Source organism: Homarus americanus, unplaced genomic scaffold, assembly GCF_018991925.1.
Source record: "Homarus americanus isolate GMGI-L3 unplaced genomic scaffold, GMGI_Hamer_2.0 scaffold30108, whole genome shotgun sequence".
NCBI classification, from domain to species: Eukaryota; Metazoa; Arthropoda; class Malacostraca; order Decapoda; family Nephropidae; genus Homarus; species Homarus americanus.
In genome coordinates this window covers 7,443,714-7,465,487 of record NW_024748109.1, presented here as the reverse complement: position 1 = coordinate 7,465,487, position 21,774 = coordinate 7,443,714, and the positions used below count along the sequence as shown (strand labels likewise).

Genomic DNA, 21,774 nt, shown 5'->3' with positions numbered 1-21,774 from the left:
ATGAATCTATCCAGCCTCCCTTTAAAACTCTCCAGCGTTCCAGCACTTACTACAAAGTTGCTAAGCTTGTTCCACTCGTCCACCACCCTATTTGTGAACCAGTTCCTTCCTATCTCCCTCCTAAACCTAAACTTATCCAACTTAAATCCGTTGCTTCGAGTCCTATCCTGCTCGGATATTATAAGAACTTTATCTATATCCCCTTTATTGATTCCTTTCACCCACTTAAATACGTCTATCATATCTCCCCGCACTCTTCGTATTTCTAGGGAATGCAAGTTTACTTTCTTTAACCTATCTTGATATGGAAGGTTTCTTAGTCCCGGAATCATTTTTGTCATTCTCCCCTGCACCGACTCCAGTGAATTGATATTCATTCTGTAATAAGGGCACCAGAACTGAACCGCATAATCGAGATGCGGCCTGACTAGCGCAAGATGTAGTTGCAATAAGACCTCTGCACTCTTATTACTTACACTTCTAGATATTAAACCTAATACTCTGTTTGCCTTATTTCGAACATTAACGCACTGTTTTCTAGGCCGTAGGTCCGGGCTTACAAGTACCCCTAAGTTTCTTTCACAAGTCGACTTCTCTAGGTTGATGTTGTTAAGGCTGTGTACATTGACAGCATTTGTTCTGCCAATATTAAGTACCAGCGTACTTACCTTGCTGGTGTTGAATTTCATTTGCCATTTTTCTGAGCACTCCTGCAGTTTATTTAAATCTTCTTGTAGTGCATTTGCATCCTACCCTGAATTAATCTGCCGCCCTATTTAGGTGTCATCCGCAAACTTGCTTATGTCACTGCTGATCCCAGTATCTAGATCGTTTATGTAGATTATGAACAAGAGTGGGCCTAGTACTGACCCCTGGGAAACCCCACTGGTTACACAGCCCCACTCAGATTTAACACCATCTACGCTGACCCTCTGCGTTCTATCGGTGAGCCATGATTTTATCCAATTTAAAACTTTCCCCTAGATACCATGAGCCTTAACCTTTCTCAGAAGCCTTTGATGCGGTACTCTGTCAGATGTGTCTGATGATCAAGTGAAAGCAAAAGCTTAAATGTGGTCACGTTCCAAGATACAGAGTGAGACACATTCAAAATTCCCCGCAGAATGGTTAATAATCCTGATCTTGGCTGGAATGACGCACTAGGCAAGATCTGTTGTGGAAATGTGGGGAGAATTACGTGCTGAACCTTGAATCAAAGAGAATCTGTTTGTTTTCTTTGACAAATCACATATTTCCTTCATTCTATGGGTACTGGTAGTGATGCTTCAGTCTAGTACTTTTAACCAACAAGTTTTTATCTATTTTCTTGCGCATTGTTACATAGAATCACATCCCGAGAGACAGAAAATGAACCCGAGTCGACGCAGAGGAATATGGGAGGCACAGTCAGTCAGCCAACCAGAACGTAGCGTAACCCAAAACTTTCCCTCCCCATTTCGACATAGAGGAAACGTGTCTAATTATGGTGAATTTCATATTAATGAATACTGATATAGGGGATTTATCGTACAATTTAATATTCCAGCATCTGAACTGATTCTGTATCGGCTAAGCTGTACCCGATACTTATTATGTACAGAATTCATTGTACATTATAACCAATGGACTGCATTATAATAAAAACAACCCTTGATAACTTGTCTTAAAAAATTCTAATGTTTCAGCTGATCTTTGTTTTTTACTGCATTTGGTAAATCATTTAATTTATGTTTTACTAAGAGATGTACTGAAGTGATTAAGACATGTAATTGAAATAAACGAGTTTTACCTCTTATTATTTTTCATTATTCTTCCTCGGTATAATAGTTGAGGTTGTTTTATGGTTTAAATTCTTTATCTATTAACTCACTAGTCAGAACAGAATGATTTTCCAGGATTGAAGTTCCATTTTTTTCTTCACATATAATAAATAAATCACCTGAAATAATCTCTACTCCAGCTTATTTCACCAAAAGATTAACCACCCTATCACTATTTGATGGGGGGACGAGGATAGGTTAGGTCTGGTTAAGTTAGCTTAGATCAGTTTAGATTCGGTAGGTTAGACTAGGTTAGGTTAGGTTAGGTTAGGTTAGGTTAGACTAGGTCAGGTTAGGTTAGCGTTAAGGTAAGTTAGTATTCAGGTGAAATTAACTGATGTGGGAATTCTTCGGGTGATCTATTTTATCCAACAGTACAGTCTTAGAATTGTCTAAACTATTTACTGCAACCATAAAATTCTCCAAATTCAATGAGTGGCAAGAGTAAAATAATGCCAAAATAACTCAAGGTACTGGTTTGTTTCATGCCCAAGAAGAAAGTTTTTGATTTAGATAAGTTTTCTATCAAATACATCTTGGTTCATAGAAAACGGAGTAGATTAAAGGGAAAACAAGACGATTTATGTTATCGCCGTAGACTTTCCTACACTTTCGTCAGGCTAGCACAGATACTAATGGTTTTCTGGTTACTGTGTCTTAATTCAAACTTCGTAACTCATAAAATGGTTGAGATATGCGAGTTAAGAAGGGAAAGAATCCACCAGTAGAAAACAAACTCAGTTACTATACAAATGAACCAGTGCCGGATTTAGACCTGTGGAGGCCCATGGGCAGCCTCTTTGTGGAGGCCCCCCTCATTATAAATACCCAAGAGGGTGGAGTGGCGAGTGAAGCGAGCCTAAACATCTGGGAGTTCCGGGGGGCGCTGTAAGCCCCCCGGAAAAATTTTGAAATTTGAACACTTCCTTGGAGAATTTTGAAGCCATGATGGAATAGATAAACATGAATTTTACAGAATGAAAATACAAATAATCCAAATGAATAAACAAATAAATAAAATATTGTAATATGTGGAGGCCCCCAGATCGTGGAGGCCCCTTGGCAGCTGCCCACTTTGCCCACTCCTGAATCCGGCCCTGAAATGAACAGAAAACGATATAAAATGTGACCAGAACATGCCCAGTTGCCCATCACTAGCGTAGCTAGGGGGGGGCGGGGGGGCGGTCCGCCCCGGGCGGCACTTTTGGGGGGGCGGCACTTTTGGGTCTGCTCATCACCCATATCTGCAGCTACTGGAGACGTTAATCCATCCCTTTGTATCGGCGGCAAGTTAATCCTTGTCGTGTCTGACCTAACACCTGACCCACATCATCACGGCCACGTCATGAGCTACACCCTTGCTATGAGGCCCCCCGCCACACACACAACCTGTAACCTGTTGAGGATTAAGGAAACAACTTCAAACAAGTACGCCAGTGAGCTCATGTGGTGTGGGTCAGGTGTTAGGTCAGACACGACGAGGATTAACTTGCCGCCGATACAAAGGGAAGGATTAACGTCTCCAGTAGCTGCAGATATGGGTGATGAGCAGACCCAAAAGTGCCGCCCCCCAAAAGTGAAGGATCACGAGATGCTGAAATGCCATACGACATTGAATTGAGGAGAGAAATGTTTTCTTCGCTGGACAGAGTGATCCAAGAAATAACTTTGAGATTTCAATAGCTTCATGAACTTGCTGAGAAATATGCCTTCCTTACCCCATTGAATCTTTTGGATGATAAATATGAGTGTCAAATAGATCACGATCACGACGACATTGATAAAGAGGAGTTCCTCGTTGAGAGAAAAAGACTTCAGCATTTTGTTGCTGTTGCTGCTATAACTATTAAAGACAGAATACAGACGTGGAAAGAAGGCCCCCTTGAACTTTTGCAGTTTATTCAAAAGTATAACCTTGGGAACTCGGTTCCAAATATAGTAATAATGCTGAGGATTTTCCTCACAATTGCTGTTAGTGTTGCTACCTGTGAGAGGAGTTTTTCGAGACTAAAACTGATCAAGAATTACTTAAGATCTACTATGAGCACCTTGCGGTTGAGAAATCTTGCCAGACTGTCTATAGAGCGACAATTGACAGATGAAATAGTTTTTGACAATGTCATTGAAGAATTTGCCAACAAAAAAACAAGAAAAGTTACTTTGTAGAAAGTTGTAGTTTTCATTTCAGAAATAAAGATGGTCCTAATCTTTTACACTTTTTTACTTTTTTCCCTATCTTATATGTCGGTTTTGCTTTTTGTTTAACTGTTACTTATAAAGTTTAAGTATGTTTGGTGTGTATTTAAAGCATACTATATTTGAGTATGTGAAAGTACAGCAATATTATAATGGTACACAAACTATTTAATATATATATATATATATATATATATATATATATATATATATATATATATATATATATATATATATATATATATATATATATATATATATATATAGTGAGTCACTGTGCAATATGCTCACGCTACGCTACTGTTGCCCATGTAGTACAGTTCTTGGCATCAGAGCGTAAACAGAGACGCGCCTGACCGCCCAAGCAGCAAACAAGATTTGCTGACGGGAACTAGGGAGGAGAAGAGGTATGTAGAAGCTAAAACACCTCTCATCTTCTTCACTTAATATGATTTTTGATTGCTAATTCTAACGGCTAACCAGAGAGTTGAGGGGTTTATCTGCTTCATGAAGTTTGATGGTAATGTATGTTCATTGGAGGGAAAACACCGACTTTCAGAAATAAGATGATAGGTGACAGTGATAAGATAAATGTTTTTACCTCGTGCATACCTAGAGAGAGAGAGAGAGAGAGAGAGAGACTCCTAAAATAAACATATAAACATCACATCATTCGTAACCAATAACACATCATTTACAATACATCAATCACGAATTACAAGGCAAGACACGAATACCTCTGTAACCTCCCCTCCCCTGGCAACAAAATGTGGTTCCATAACACCTGGATCGTCTTACCTGTCCAGTCACTTTTCCTCCCTCACAGGATGTTTATTTCTTTAAAGGTTCAGGATGTCGATATGTAATAGTGATCGGTGAATGTCTGGAAAAAAAATGTGAAATGTGTTTATTGTCTCCTGCCGTTATAAAGGTTTTGTGGATGAACTTAACCTAACCTACCAGCCCCCCCACCACACCATCTCCCTACCAGCTCCACCGTCGTGCCCACCTCCTCTCATCATAGCGGGTGAGTCAGAACACCCTCGGGTTGACTGGTGAGAAGAGACAAGGTTCCCGCACTCCACCTTGCGAGAGACCGAGAGATGTAGGGGTGAAGAAACAGTGTGCCTCTCGTCTGTGACATTGTGTTTCATGATACGGTAACAGTGTGTTCCTCCGCGTCACGACGGTGGTGGCATCGCGGCGTTGTCTGTGTGTACGTTGTGTTAGCTAGAGTTTTGTGCAGTGTGGTGTCATCTGCGGTTGAGAGTGCCCGAGACCCCAGACAAGCTATGGCTGCCAGTGAGTAGACAGCGCGGGTTATTTGGTTGTTGTGAGGTCCCGCCAAGCCGCCACACACTCTATTATTCCCACATTTACTCCCTGGCTGTACCCCCCCTGTACCAGATGTATCTAGAGATATATATATATATACATCTGACTTGGCCTTTATAATAACGTGTCAATGTGACGTAAAGGATATGGTAGCTGGGTAATTGCGAGTGTGAATGAGTGGGAGAGTTCTCAGTGGTGCAGGAAATACTTGTGTTCATTAAGGCTCCCTTGTTTAGCGTGATGCCGCGATGTATCTTTACAAGATAATAGTAACTTAGATAAAAGACGGTGGGATGATCTGTCAGTCTGTGTGGCACATCACTTCTTCATGTTTTGTCCTACAATATAATTCGATTTACGATTTAATAATTCTTTTTATCTTGTCTGTATAAACGTTCCTGCGTATTATGAGTGTATCTAATCTTCATTTGATTTATGATACAGATTCCTCCGTGGAAACTGAATGTGTAACAAGTGTAGTGAGGAAAGAAAGTGAGGGAGGGAGGGGTGAGAGAGGAGGGAGGACACACTCAGCTGGCCATCACGGCTCAGGGATACAACACCCGTATGGTCGACCACCAGCTGTTTTATGTGGATAAAACGACCCGCACCGCTCTCCCAGATCCACTTCTTTCCGCGGAGAACAGCAACATTTAACTAGACTCTTTAGCGGGTGAGCAAGAAGTTAATATGAGTTCCCTGACCTTATGTTATTATGAGTTACTCTCTACCAACTAGTGATTCATAAAGTTATTCAGGTAAGATTATCAACTGGGCTCTGACAGGTGTTTCCCGGTAAGAAATATTTTTGTTTTTTTAACCTTCATGGCAACCAACCCGTTAGTGAGACCAGTCAGAGATGGCCGAGAATGTCTTTGTCTGGGCGTAGTGGCCGGGTCCTGACATGTTTTTGGCGCTGGTGGCCCACTGATCATTGTTCCTAACCTAACCTAACCTAACCTAACCTAACCTAACCTAACCTAACCTGACCTGACCTAACCTAATCTAATCTAATCTAATCTAATCGTCAGGAAAGCCTCATTATATCTTTACAATTTCTTTGATTTTATGTAATGTGAGATGTACTGTGTGTGGGGGGGGAGGGAGGGTGGGGGGAATGTATAAATGAGACTAGAGAAACATCTTTTCCATTGCCTCTTTATCTTCTTTCCCACATCTTCTCCACGCCTCCCCTCCCTCCCAACTCCACCCAGTTGTTATACACCTTTTCCTCCTCTTCCTTCTCCTATTCCACCTCATCTTGCTCCTCCTCTTCCTTTTCCTCTTCTTCCTCCTTATTCAATATCCCACATTCTTCTTAACTCCTTCAGTACGATGACATTGTAGACAGGGTGTTAGGTCATCGTACTCAAGAGGCTAGGTCATCGTACTCAAGAGGCTAGGTCATCGTACTCAAGGGGAATATTTAGTATATGTTAGTGTAAACTATCATAATAACAAAGAGAGTTTTTGTCATTAAATAAAAACATCATGACTAAAATAGTTTAATTTATACGACCAAAACAATAGACGCTCATAAGACTCAAGACAATGTTTATTTACTCACCATAAAAACAAAAAACAAAAGCAATCCTAAACCCTTCTTAGTTAGTCCTTGTGTTATCCTTATGTCCCTCTTCCTCTCTTCTTTCACCACCCCCCCCCTACAGTACACACACACACACACACACACACACACACACTTCACTTCTCCTATTAGCCAACACAAGACATTGGTTAACCTTGGGGGATGTATTCACCCCCCCCCCTCCTCAGTAGTCAGGATGTTCGCCATTCATACCCTTACCCTTCCCTTGAACATCTGTCGTGCCCCTTAACTTCGCCCCCTTTAAAGCCATTAAAATAATCCTAAGGTGGCTGCTGATTCTGGCGACACTGTTTCCTTTTTTTTGTTTCTTTTCTCTGAATCATCATCACATATTATGCTTTGTATACATTCTGCTCTCCTTTGTTTTTTTCTTGTTTATTGTTTACTTGAGGTGAATGTTTACTGTTTGGGTTATTTTACGAGTTTCTTAGAGGATGATCTACATTATGTGTCCACCCTCACCCCAGCTGCATCACACATTCTCCCCCACCTTCACCTCAGCTGCCCCACACATTCTCCCCACCCTCACCCCAGCTGCCCCACACATTCTCCCAACCTTCACCTCAGCTGCCCCTTATTCTCCCCCCCTCACCCCTGCCCACAGCTGCCCCACACATTCTCCCCCACCTTCACCCAGCTGCTTCTCCCCACCTCAGCTGCCCACACATTCTCCCCACCTTCACCTCAGCTGCCCCACACATTCTCCCCACCTCAGCACACAGCTGCCCCACACATTCTCCCCCACCTTCACCTCAGCTCCCCACACATTCTCCCCAACCTTCACCTCAGCTGCCCCACATTCTCCCCACCTTCACCCCAGCTGCCCTCCCCCACACAGCCCCACACATTCTCCCCAACCAGCACACATTCTCCCCACCTTCACCCAGCTGCCCCACATTCTCCCCACCTTCACCTCAGCTGCCCCACACATTCTCCCCAACCCCAGCTGCCCCACATTCTCCCCAACCTTCACCTCAGCTGCCCCACATTCTCCCCCCACCTTCACCCAGCTGCCCACACATTCTCCCCAACCTTCACCTCAGCTGCCCCACACATTCTCCCCACCCCTTCACCCCAGCTGCCCCACCTTTCCTCAGCCCAACCTCACCTCAGCTGCCCCACACATTCTCCCCACCACCCAGCTGCCCCACACATTCTCCCCACCTTCACCTCAGCTGCCCACATTCTCCCCCCTCCCCAGCTGCCCACACATTCTCCCCCACCTTCACTCAGCTCCCCCACACATTCTCCCCAACCTTCACCTCAGCTGCCCCACACATTCTCCCCACCTTCACCCCAGCTGCCCCACACATCTCCCCCACCTTCACCTCAGCTGCCCCACATTCTCCCCAACCTTCACCTCAGCTGCCCACACATTCTCCCCACCTCACCCCAGCTGCCCCACACATTCTCCCCCCACCTTCACCTCAGCTGCCCCCTCTTCACCTCAGCTGCTTCTCCCAACCTTCACCTCAGCTGCCCCACAACCTCCCAAAACCTTCACCTCAGCTGCCCCACATTCTCCCCACCTTCACCTCAGCTGCCCCACACATTCTCCCAACCTTCACCTCAGCTGCCCCACACATTCTCCCCACCTCACCTCAGCTGCCCCACACATTCTCCCCACCTTCACCCTCAGCTGCCCCATTCTCCCCAACCTTCACCTCAGCTGCCCCACACATTCTCCCCACCTTCGCTTTATCTCCCCAGTTAACAATAAATGAGGCTTTGAACCCATATATTAAGGTTGAAAACAAGTCATTTCCTGTACTTGAAGTAGCGGCTTCTCCCACGCCCGCACGCCTACCTCCACACACGCACCACACACCCACCATCATAACATCACACCCATACACCATTACGCCCACATACCATACACATGCAGGGGTTTTGTCGGAGGCAATTTATTACTTAGTGAGACAATGAAGGCACCTGATACAATAAACGCACATTGAGAAAGAGAGAGAGAGAAGAGAGAGAGATAATAGGAATAAACACCAATAAAAAAGATACACATAAAGTTGAGATATTTTACTTTTATACAAAGTTAAAAAAACATGAACAAATAATAATAATAATAATAAAAATACTACTACTACTACTACTACTACTACTACTAATAATAATAATAATAATAATAATAATAATAATCTACCTAACACCATGTGACATCATCTATCCAGCCACGTTACAACACACAAATAAATCTTCTTTTTTATTCCTTACGTCCGATGATTCAGTTTCCTCTCCCAGCGCTGTAATTTCCGCATTTTTTTCTGTATTTTTAACTTCCTGTAACCTCTAGCTGTATTATGACACGGTCTGGGGCGTCAGAAAACCGTGGTGCATTTCCTGAGAGAGAGAGAGAGAGAGAGAGAGAGAGAGAGAGAGAGAGGGGATTGCTAACTAACGTAATGCCATTTTAAACGATCTCTCAACTTACATTCGAATATAACGATCATTAAGTGACAAAAAAAACCCTGATATAAGTTATCAGTAATGTTACCTTCGTCGTTGAGCTCTGAGGTGACTCGAGAGGCTGAGAAATAATGATTGATATTTAGTCAATTTACCCAAGGACAGCTGACAGAGGCGTGAGAGGTTTGTTTCCAGTAGAGGCCTAAGACTAAAAGGAAACACCATAAGAAATTGTCTAGTTTGTTTTGATGTTCTGTGATGTTTCTGAATGCATAAAGATGACCTTACTGGCTGTGTTTGCCCTGTCAGGTGAGTTTTAGGCAGACTATGTTTAGAGCACCCTTTTCTAGCTCCCTTCCTATGTGGGGTGAGCAGAGTGGTTCCTAGGAAGGGCTGCTCAGAGCCTCAGTCGCACAGACAGGACCGGATTGTACTGCAGGGGTTATCAGATGATGTTTTTGTCCATTATTTGCCTCACGTAGCTAAATCAGGTTTCTGTCTGTCTAACCTGGTTTAATTCAGGGTGAAGGAGGGTGAAGGGGAAGGGTAGATACTGGTTGAGACTAATGAGCGCGGCAGGAGGGACATGGTTTGTCTCAGGCCAAGTCTCTTGCTGCTAATAGTCAGTGTGTATGTAATAATAATAATAATAATAATAATAATAATTAACGGTTTATTGAAAGAGCTTGGCAGCCAAAAGGCTGAAAATATACAGTTACATATTTGGGGAATGGGTTTCGAATTACAAATAATATACAAGTAACATAAGTGACACAAATAAGACATATAATAACTAGATGGGGAAAAGCTCAAACTACAGTTCATTTCAACATAGTGACAGTGCAAGGAGTAGTGTTTACTGGGAGTGAATACACTGGTTTATTAGAAGTTATTGATAATTTTTACAATGGTTGGGACTGGGCTGTTCTTATAGCGATCAGTTCGTGCACGTATGGGCTGGATGCAGTTGTGGTGTCGAACAGCAATTCTCGGACTAGGTAGGAGCCGGTGTCGAGGACGGTGTAGAAGCTTCTTACCAAATTTGCAGATGAGGTCGTGGTGTTGGTCAGTGAGAGTCGAAAGGGTCAGTGTGTTGAGCCCTTCTTGATATGTGGAGTAGGAAGGGGAGAGAATAATCTTGCATGCCCTCTTTTGCACTTTTTCTAGGTGTTTACGTTGTGTGGCATTTAGGGAGGAAGACCAGGTGGGGGAGGCATAGGTGAGCTTGGGGAGTATGAATGTTGTGTAAACACTGAGGAGCTCGTGTGCAGGAACTCCGAGGGACTTGAGTCGGCGGAGGAGGTGGAGACGGAAACTGGAGGATTTGACAACTTCACTGACGTGTGGTTTCCAATTTAGTTTGTTGTCTATGGTGACGCCGAGGAGCTTCGTGGAATCTACAACCTGGAGTGTGTTCGGACCTAGAGTAATGGAAGGAGGTGGGACAATGTCGGAGGAGAGGTTGATGTGCATAACCATGTCTTGGTATGGTTGATGGTGACATGGTTGTTGGTGGCCCAGTTTGGAGACTGTTCAATAAATCCTTGAAGGGCGGTATAGTTGGGAGCAGAATTGTTGACGCTGATCCCAATGGTGGAGTCGTCGACATATTTCCAGCGAGCAGGGGTTTCTCTTAGGGCATCATTGAAGAGCATAAGGAAGCAGAGTGGTCCCATCTTGGTGCCTTGGGGGACGCCACAGGTGAGTGACTGAAAGGTGGAGACAGCCCCTCGGAAGCGTACAGCTTGGCGTCGGTCACTGAGGAAGTCTGTAAGCCATGGTATAAGACTTCTCCGAAGCCCGAAGTCAATAGCTTTGCTGATGATTATATTGTGGTCGACTACGTCGAATGCTTTAGTGATCATGCAGTAGCAGACTAGTTTCCACGTGGTGTTCATGACTTTGTATAAATACTCTTCTAAGCTGCTGGCACCAACCCCAGGCTCGCACCCAACACACACATACACACAGAGAGAGAGAGGCGCCCCGCAGGTGTGTGTGTGTGTGTGTGTGTATGTGTGTGTTGTAACTCACACGTTTACACAGCTGTACTCTATGCTAGGCGCCACCCACCAGCCTCTATCAACTCCCTATACTTAACCACTGTGCCTTGGGATATGTTAATTAAGCCTCTTTGACCTAAGCGGCGCCACTCCTGCCTTTACACATCACAGCTGCTACAGAAAATAGCACATATATCATAACATTCCACAACTAATGGTTATAATCTACATCATAACTACTAAAGTGACTAAATGACAACATTCCCCAACTGTTCACAACTACTAACCAACCACTACGTTAACCCAACAAACTTCTCACTCGATATCCTCAAATACCGTTCAGTAATTGGCTACAAACATTACTACCAACACACATACTATCACAACAAAACATTCTAATTTCTACACTAGTAGGTAGTAGGCAGCCACCACACAGGGAGGTCCTACCGCCTGGGGAGCATAATGTGTTGTGGACCCTGCTGCCATATGTGACCAAGTCCCAGGTTGATGAGCTGACTTTCTACCTCATTTACACACAATTGCAGGGTCTCAATTGTTTCTCTTACACAACACAACACAACACAACACAACACAACAGTATATCGCTTCTCACTCTTGATTTATTTTTTTTAATTTTTGTATTTATTTATGGATTATTATTATTATTATTATTATTATTATTATTATTATTATTATTATTATTATTATTATTATTATTATTTTATCATATTTTTTCCCCCAGGCCCTGATGTGGTTCATTAAAAATGGCTAATGGTCGTAAAAAAAAAATAAAGGCGAGGTTTGGATGGGACTACAGGATTAGTAATATATTGAACAAGGTCTTTTGAGGAAAGTGCCGGTGGCGAACTAACTAACTGCATCAGAAACAACATTACTCTAATTCTTAAACGTGAGGAGTATAACTTGATGCCGAAGATTATGGTGGAGAATGGTGGTGTTGACAGGGTGGAGGAGTGGTGGTGGTGGTGGTGGGAGGGTGGAGAAGGAGGGGACGACACACACACACACACACACACACATTCTCACTACTTAATGGATGTTTTTTTATACTACATCCTTAACTCTACCAATTAAATAATTCTAAGGATATTAACTCTAACCACAGGCTCAAAACTTTATTTCCAATTAACTGTAATAAAATCTCTGTTTTGGTTATAAATTTGACTTTTGTGGCAATGCATGAACAAATAGACGAACACTATATATAACAAAAAAGTAAACAAATTCTTGACACTTAATAAAATAATTAGAAAAATGATCCTACTTTTGTTTTTGGTTTATGTAACAGAATATATAGACTGTACACAACACCTCCAAAATATGTATATTTATGATTTTGTGTAAGACAATATGACACAACGGACGAAGGCTTATGACAACCCCACAGAGACAACAGGAGTCACAGTGTTCATTATGAAATTTATCGACCCTCTCCGTGGTTTTTTTTTATTTGTTTTAAGTTATTCAATTTATTCCGTTTTTTTCTGTTTTGTGTTATCTTATTTTCATCTAATTTTATTCTTTACTAAGTATCCTAATTTTCTTAAATCTTTGTTATAATTTTTTCTTAAATTTTTTTTCATCTTTCTTCTTTAATTTATTTTTATATCTTATTTTTTAATATTTTTTTCCAAACTTAAAATGAAAAAAAAAAATCAAAGGAGGGGACAAGTTCTCATAAGGTTTATTAGTTTTGTAATTTTTTTTGTCATGTGGTGTATTTTTTTGGGGGGGGAGGGGGGAGTTGATTCCTTATTCCATATTCTTTATAATTTCACTGTATCAATTTCTTTGTTCATAAGTTCAGTGTAATGGTCTATTTTTCATTCATAAGTTCAGTTTTTATTCATAAGTTCAGTTTTCTTCAGATGTTCAATTTTTCTTCATAAGTATATTTTTTTCTCAGTTCAAATTTTCTTCGTGAGTTCAGTGCAGCTTTCTTTTCTTCCTTCCCTTAATACATCATTCTGTTGTGTTTATAAGTGCAGTAACAATCAGTTTTGCTTTGTGAGGTCAATGCGACGATAGACTTTGTGCATAAACTAGATCCTTTCTGCTGTTCAACTCAGAAGGGTAAATACAGTACAGTACTCCTAACATTATCCTGTCCTAAAGCTGCCATTGGACTCATTAACTTACTTTAGATTTCCTCTTTTAACTGGTGATGTGCGAATGTACAGTCCCCTCCACTAGTGCGTTTACAGGGGCTCGTCATATAAACATTCCACAAATCATTATTTTTGAGATATTTGTTTGAATACTGTTTTACTTTAATTCCATAGTGTGTTTACTATTGTGAGTTTCCTTCTGTTGAATGTAAACAAACACAGCGCTGCCACACTGCACAAAACTCGATGAGCACCTGTAAACGCACTATTATTATTATTATTATTATTAGTGAAGGGAACTGTACCTAAAAGCCCCAGTTCAAGAAAGCTACAACGACAAGGCTATTGTAGTGAGATATACGATCACTTATCCCTATTTCGTGACGTGGAGGAACATATCTATAGTCACGGGGGTCTTGCGTATAGGTTCTCTAAGGTGGGGTGGAGACGATGAGGCAACAGTTCATGGAGAAGATTTGCCATCCGCTGGCCGTCTGTTTCCTCTGGATTTGGTTGGCTAGATAGTTGTCCGGGCAAGTTAGGTAGTTGTCCCATACAGTTGTGTCCACTTTATCTTTGTCTTTCCCGTCTGTCCACGTCACTAGCTCATGAGAGGCGTACACAGTCAGGCAGCGAGATTCATCCACATAGCAGACACTCAGTGCATGACAATTACCCTGCAGTACATCCGGCTTGATGAAGGATTCGCCACCATTATTATTTATACCCTCTAACCCCATCAACATAGATTGGGTCGGGCAGGTTACGGCACCAGGTTGATTGATGTCGCCCGTAGTGACAGACTCTACAAAATCATCGATACTGCAGCTAATTCCACTCTTGAACTTGCTACACACAAACGCGATGATGTCAGTCATGTTAGGATATCCTGGTTTTGTCACTATGGTGGTGATGATGCGTCCAGGTGAGCAGGACTTTGAGCTGATTGGAAAGTATTTTAATTCGATGATGTACGTCGGTAGTGTTGTGGTAGTTGTTGGGTCAGCTGTTGATAAAATTAGAATCATGTTAAATATAAGAATTATTAAAAAAAATCACTAAATAAATGTTATTTTTCAATGATTAACAAAGTATTTATTCTCTTTTTATAACCACGACCTCACACAGACACCAAACACGCTTCATCAGGTTGCTTTAATCTTATTATATTACAAGAAACACTCGTAGCCTTAAAAACATGTTCCAACTGGGAAATGTTAGAGGACAAGAAAAGAAAATGAAAAGAAATTAAAGCAAGAATTGTGAATGGGGAAACAAGAAGCTGACCAGGTTAATTAAAAGGTAAAGAAGAGAAAGATAAAATTAACAACAGAAGGATACAAGAGATAAATGGATGAAATACGAATAGGAGGATGAAGAAGACGAGAACAAAATATCTAAAACTTGACAACTAAGAATGAAAGTGGAAAAGAAGTAGGGGGAGAAAATATTATGAGCATTATCAGGTGTCTCGGAATTAATGCTCAGTCATACGAGAAAAACGATGCGATGACGTTGTAATATACCTGTTGTTGTTGTCAAAGGTGGAGGGATGCGGTAATAGTGGTAAGTCGAGTCGTAGGCACACTCTATATCATCGCTGGAGATTTGACACTCCCTTTGCCGACCTCTATTGATACCGATGTTAAACCCAGTGCATTCTGACTCTGAAAAAAATCACCCCACTGTATGATATACCTAAGAAATGTTTAGCAGAAGGGATAACAATGTAAAATACTGACGTTGGATTTGTTATGGTGAGGTTAATGTCAGCGCCATCTATGAGACAAACAACACGCTACCCTTCTGCTGATTCACTTATGGGTAAACTGTTATGTGTTACCGTTCTGGCTAAAACTGTTATGTGTTACCGTTCTGGCTAAAAAAAAATTACCTCTGTCACTTGAGAAACAATATTAACTTTTAATTTTATCTACTTATGTGGAGATGAAGCCAACACATAGAAACAGATAATGGCCTTTTGTGATTTGTTATCTGTGGGTTCGAATCTTATCTTGTTCTTCATTCATTTCTTCACATCATTAAGGGGTTTTTTCTGTGTTCCACTTATCGATTTTGGTGTTATTTTATTATTTATATTGATCTAAAATTGGTATTCTTGTTACTTTGTTGGGTATGTGACTTGCTTATATCTGTCTGATCAAGTGTATTCCTCTCCACTGGTTTCAGAACACCACAACAACAAACCTTCGGCTCAGGAAACCCAGTTATTTTTTCTCCTATCGTCCCTATCTGACTTACTTGACCTATACCTATCGCTCACCACACCCAATAGCGGCCACTAGTCAATGTACCTTTACCGAGTAGTTGTTAAATGAGATATAAATTGAGTTCATTGGGGGTTCTGAAAGTACCTTGAGTACAGAAGGCGGCGCAGGCAGTAAGAGAAGGCACTGAAGCAGTCTTGAAGATGTGACCACAGCGGTAGTAGTCGCGGCGCTCGTAACCGACATCAGTGGTTCCTGACGAAGATCCGGCCAACACCACCATCAACAGCAACCACACCAGCAGGGTAGCCGGACGGGGACCTCCAGTACTGATGGTTGCTGCTAGTCTCCCCATCCTACCACATCACGTTAACATAACACATGAGAGACACAGACGAACAACCAGACAGATGATATGTGGTTGACCTTGCAGACAAGTTGTACGTCACAAATGTGGAAAGACTTAAATAAACTCACAGTGTAGTTAGCGAACGCCCGGCAGGAGGGTTATTTTAAAGAGGGCACAGAACTTCAAGTGAGTAACAGAGTCTACAATCACCCTCAACCTGGCATTCACCAACAAAACAGCGGCAAAGACCTCAAGGAGAAACTGAAAGAGGTACGCAGCGACACATAATATGGAAATTCTCAACTACAGATCAGAAAAAGGGCAAAAAGTTAAGGTATTCGATGGTGGAGAAATCGAAGTAAAGTTACACACACACATACACACATACCTTTACAGTAAAAGTGGTGTGACTAATAAAAAACCATAAGAGCCTGCTGTGATAACTGTTCCCTAAATCACGACAATAGTGTGAAAGTAAACACCTACCCACAGCTCAGAACTCTTGTTGACTAATGCACAAGTGAGTAGGGTGGAGTAGGGAAGGGTAGGGTGAGGGAGGGGGGAAGGGGGGTAGACACGTGTATACAGGTGAGAAAGATCAAACCTCACCTGGTGTAATTAACTGTAAGGGTCGATACCAAAACAACTCATGCAGCACACAATTTCACTCTCTCATATTTACTGTACGGACTATATTTCATTCTCAAACCACGAATCATGCTCGCTCCCTCTCTCCCACCTTTCTCACGTTCGTAAATGGCTCTTCGTTAATGCCATAAGTGACGGGAGTGCTACAATACCTCCTCCCTTTGATCATGTGGGTCGACTAAGTGTTTTTTGTTTTTTAACTTCCACGAGCTCCAGTGTACGTAAATTTATAGTGTGTATGTGTGTGTGTGTGTGTGTGTGTGTGTGTGACTTACAAATTATAAAGTAACATTAATACATTGTAGCAACGTTTATATTCACTGATTTATATAACGTAGTGAAGTAGAATGTTGACATTAAATATTTTTTTCGACTGGATATTGTTACGAACCCCTCCACCCAGCACCACGAGCAACGCCATCTAGGGACGAGACACGAGTATGACTCGTCTTAGTTACCACTCCGGGGTTTCTCTTCTCCATATCCTGGTTGTTGCGTCACCTCCTCAAAGTCTTCTTTGTCAGCTCCAATTCGAGGAGAAAGCACTTGGCTCTGGGAAGTGACCACAGGATCATCTATCCTCTAAACCTACGTGCAGTGACTACCTACCGTCTTCTACAATACTCAGCCTTACTCGTCAGCCATCTCAGCTCCTCACTTAAGTACTTGTATTAACTCCCCCACGTCCACTTGCTTCAAGATTGTTTATGTTGTATTAATATGTATATACTGTTAATGTTTAGGTTAAGTTTGGTTAAGGGTAATTTATAAGCTGAATATTTTGTTAAGGGATTTATGGTACTTTATTATATACAACGAAAACTCTCATCCTTTGTCTACCCTTTTATAGTCCGATTGTCTTTGTTTTTTTTTATTGTTGTTACCTGTTGGGATCTGGGTAGACGTATAACTATATTCTAAATCCCCAACTCGTAACAATATATATACAATAGTTTAGTAAACCCTGATTTTGAGATGATTTTATTACTCCCAAAAGGAACTCTGAAAACGATTTTATTGGTGTAAAGTAAAGGCAAATTCTCAAAGGTTTCTACATGTCACTTTTCACCTGAGACAGCATCAAACTGGCTCACTTAAACTAAAAAAAAAAGTATGGTGTACCGTCAACAAAATAACCTTTAATTTATAGCCAAACTGTAGAACGTGAGAACACATTGAACTAACGCACCCTCACTAACACTACCACACCCTCACTAACACCACACCTACCACACCCTCACTAACACCACACCTACCACACCATCACTAACACTACCACACCCTCACTAACTATCACTAACACCACACCTACCACACCCTCACTAACACTACCACACCATCACTACCACCATACCTACCACACCCTCACTAACACTTCACTACACTACTACACACTAACATCGCTACACCATACCACCACCCTCACCAACACCACACCTACCACACCCTCACTAACACTACCACACCATCACTACCACATACTCACCACACCCTCACTGTATCGCTATCACCATACCTACCACACCCTCACCAACACCACACCTACCACACCCCACTAACACACCATCACTACCACATACCTACCACACACTAACACCACACCTACACACCATCCCACTAACACTACCATACACTCACTAACTACATCACCATACCTACCACACCCTCACAACACACCCTCACTAACACTACCACACTAACACTACACACTCACTCACCTATCACCATCACCATACCTACCACACACCCTCACTAACACACACTACCACCACACCCTCACTAACACTACCACACCCTCACTAACACTACCACACACACTCACTAACACTACCACACTCACTACACTACCACACACTCACTAACTATCGCTATCACCATACCTACCACACCCTCACTCTAACACTACCACACCCTCACTAACACTACCACACCCTCACTAACTCACTAACACTACCACGCCCTCACTAACACTACCACACACTCACTAACTATCGCTATCACCATACCTACCTACACCCTCACTAACACTACCACACCCTCACTAACACCATACCTACCACACCCTCACTAACACTACCACACCCCACTAACACCACACACTAACACTACCACACCCTCACTACACCACACCTACCACACCCCACTAACACTACCACACCATCTCCCCACCATACCTACCACACCCACTAACACCACACCTACCACACCATCACTAACACTACCACACACTAACTATCGCTATCACCATACCTACCACACCCTTACTAACACTACCACACCCTCACTAACACTACCACACCCTCACTAACACTACCACACCATCACTAACACCACACCTACCACACCATCACTACCACACCCTCACTAACACTACCACACCCTCACTAACACTACCACACCATCACTACCACCATACCTGCCACAGCAGAACTGACCTGTTTCAACCACGGGATACAGCCACCATCTATGACTCTTATTGATACAGGCTGGTCAGAGGTAACGTATCGATCAGCAACCATGGGCGGTCCCTTCACCCAAGCAACCACACAACCACCAATAACCACAAACCATTAATAACCACACCTTTACAACCACACACCACCAATAACCACAAACCATTAATAACCACACCTTAACAACCACACACCACCAATAACCATAACAGCAACCTTTCGTTCCTAATTGCAATCCTTGAAGACATCACCTAATATCACGAGACATCACTTGACATCATTCTATCGGTTACCATAGCTAGTAGATGTTAATAGGCTATTATACCTATTGTTATTGACTAGTAGAGGTCATATTATGACTGTAAACTAGGTTATGTGGTATCATGGGGAGGTCTTGGTCACAGAGAGCGAAGGTCTGTGGTTGGTGAGAGAGAAGAGATCTTGTTATGGTTCTTGCCTCGCAAGCAAGATGTCACGGGTTCGATTCCCAGGCCGGCGGAAGTTGTTTGGACACTCTTCCTAGCCCCCTTGGTCCCTGTTCCCCAAGCAGTAAAGTAGGTACCTGCTGTAAGTCGAAAGTTGCGAATTCGTATTCAGGGACAAGTTGTTGGAGCTTCCAATAACTTGATGACATAATTGAATTCTGACTACGACTACATCACAGTGTTCTTGTCTTGGCATTACTGGTTACGTCTTGGCATCGAATTTGTCATATTTACTAATGATACAACTGTCAGGCCTCTGGTACTTTCTCAGTTAGTCTAGATCAGAGTTTTATGAATTTAATTTGTATGGTTTAATAGGTTAGGTTAGGTTCGGTTCGGTCAGGTCAAGTCAGGTCAGGTCAGGTTAGGTTCGGTTAGGTCAGGTCAGGGTAGGTTAGGTTAAAAGTGCAGCATTGGACAGGTAAGGTTCATGCTCTATGTTTTCTTTGTCATATGTTTCATTGGCCAGTCTACCAACCTAACCTAACCGAACCTAACCGAACCGAACCTGACCTGACCTGACCTAACCTGACCTGACCTAACCTAACCTAACCTAACCTAACCTGGCCAAAAAATATCACAAAACTAATTCGACTATTATTCCTACTTAACGTAAATTATACATAAATACTCCCATTAAATAGTAATTTAAATGGATTTCCTGAAACACATAAATAGCTGTTCAATTTATGGGGCGTGGCAGTGAGTGACCCTGAAAACTTAGCGTGTAGGATGGAGCAGCTAAGTAAGTGCTCTTAAATGAACCTCTTAAGTGGAGACCATGACTTAGCCTTAAAAACTTCTTAAAAAAAAAAATTCCAAAGATTTTTTTTCATAACTAAATATACGAATGATTATAATCTGTACACCACAACACTACTCTTATGACCATTTGTGAATCACAGTATACCGAGAGTTTACTGAACGAGTCTCAGAGTAAACAGAATATCAAAATACACAGAATATTATTATTTACAGTGTACCCGACAGTAAGTAGAATGGGTAAACAATTTTGTTATTAGAATTAAGCTAATTTTATCATAGGTTTAATTTCGTATCTAACATTTCTTTTGCCATGACGTATGAATGTTTATTGGGGGGGGAGGGGGAGGTTGTTGCTATGGAGATTTAACATGTAAACAAACACAAACACAACAACAAAACAAGAATTAATACTTAATATGCACATTATTAACCCCTTTGAGTACGATGACTTATTCCCCTGTTTATTTTTTTCTATATCACGATTGAGATGTGACTTTGACACAGAGAGAGAGAGAGAGAGAGAGAGAGAGAGAGAGAGAGAGAGAGAGAGACCGCTACCTTTACACTAAGGCTGTCAGCTGCTCTCGATTAAACAGGCAGGAAACTGACACTAAAACTGCCCACATCCTCATAAGATCGTGTTAGTGACTGTCAGCCCCCTGTGTGTGTGTGTCAGCCCCCTGTGTGTGTGTGTCAGCCTATGTGTGTGTGTTAGTGTGTATATGTTATGTCAGGTAATGGACAGGTAATGGAGTTACTTTACCGTACCTGTACTTCAAGGTCAATCAATAACACACAAACACACACACACACACACACACACACACACACACACACACACACACACACACACACACACACACACACACACACACACACACACACACACACACACACACACACACACACACACACACACACACAGACACACACCACACACACACACACACACACACACACACACACACGCATTACACACACACACACACCTAAGAATCAAATAAGATTCCTCTATAAACTATCTGATTTAATTATAATTCTGATAATGTTATTTTTTCTCTATCCCTTCGTCAGGTAGTTCCTCCGTCGGCAGGATGATCACTAGTAAGCTTGACGACCTCCTTACCCAGCTGGGGACGGGTAAATGGAACGTCTTATTCTTCATAGTGATAGGTTACTGTAAGTCTTCTGCGTGTCTGTGTGTGAGGGGGAAGGGGGTGTGTTTGTTAAAGTGAATGTATGGTAAGCTATCATGTGGATATGATAATGATAATAATGATAATAAGAATAATAATAATAATAATTATCTATGTCCTAGAGAGGGATACAACACACA

At 42.0% G+C, this 21,774-nt stretch overlaps 2 protein-coding genes across 2 annotated transcripts in view; one reads left to right on the top strand and one right to left on the bottom strand.

Moving 5' to 3' along the window:
- Positions 1-5,053: 5,053 nt before the first annotated feature.
- LOC121880103 overlaps positions 5,054-21,774 on the top strand; it is a 38,513-nt gene continuing 21,792 nt past the window's right edge. The window contains exons 1-2 of the mRNA XM_042387158.1: positions 5,054-5,318; positions 21,513-21,617. Of these exons, the coding sequence (XP_042243092.1) occupies positions 5,309-5,318; positions 21,513-21,617 (115 nt within the window). The 5' untranslated portion in view covers positions 5,054-5,308. The remainder of the gene's footprint in view (positions 5,319-21,512; positions 21,618-21,774) is intronic.
- Positions 12,505-16,681, bottom strand: LOC121880001. The gene is made up of 3 exons (XM_042386896.1): positions 15,886-16,681; positions 15,037-15,177; positions 12,505-14,516 (listed from the first exon to the last, which is right to left on the bottom strand). Exons 1-3 carry the CDS (start codon positions 16,091-16,093, stop codon positions 13,942-13,944), a joined length of 924 nt encoding a protein of 307 aa, XP_042242830.1. The 5' UTR covers positions 16,094-16,681; the 3' UTR covers positions 12,505-13,941.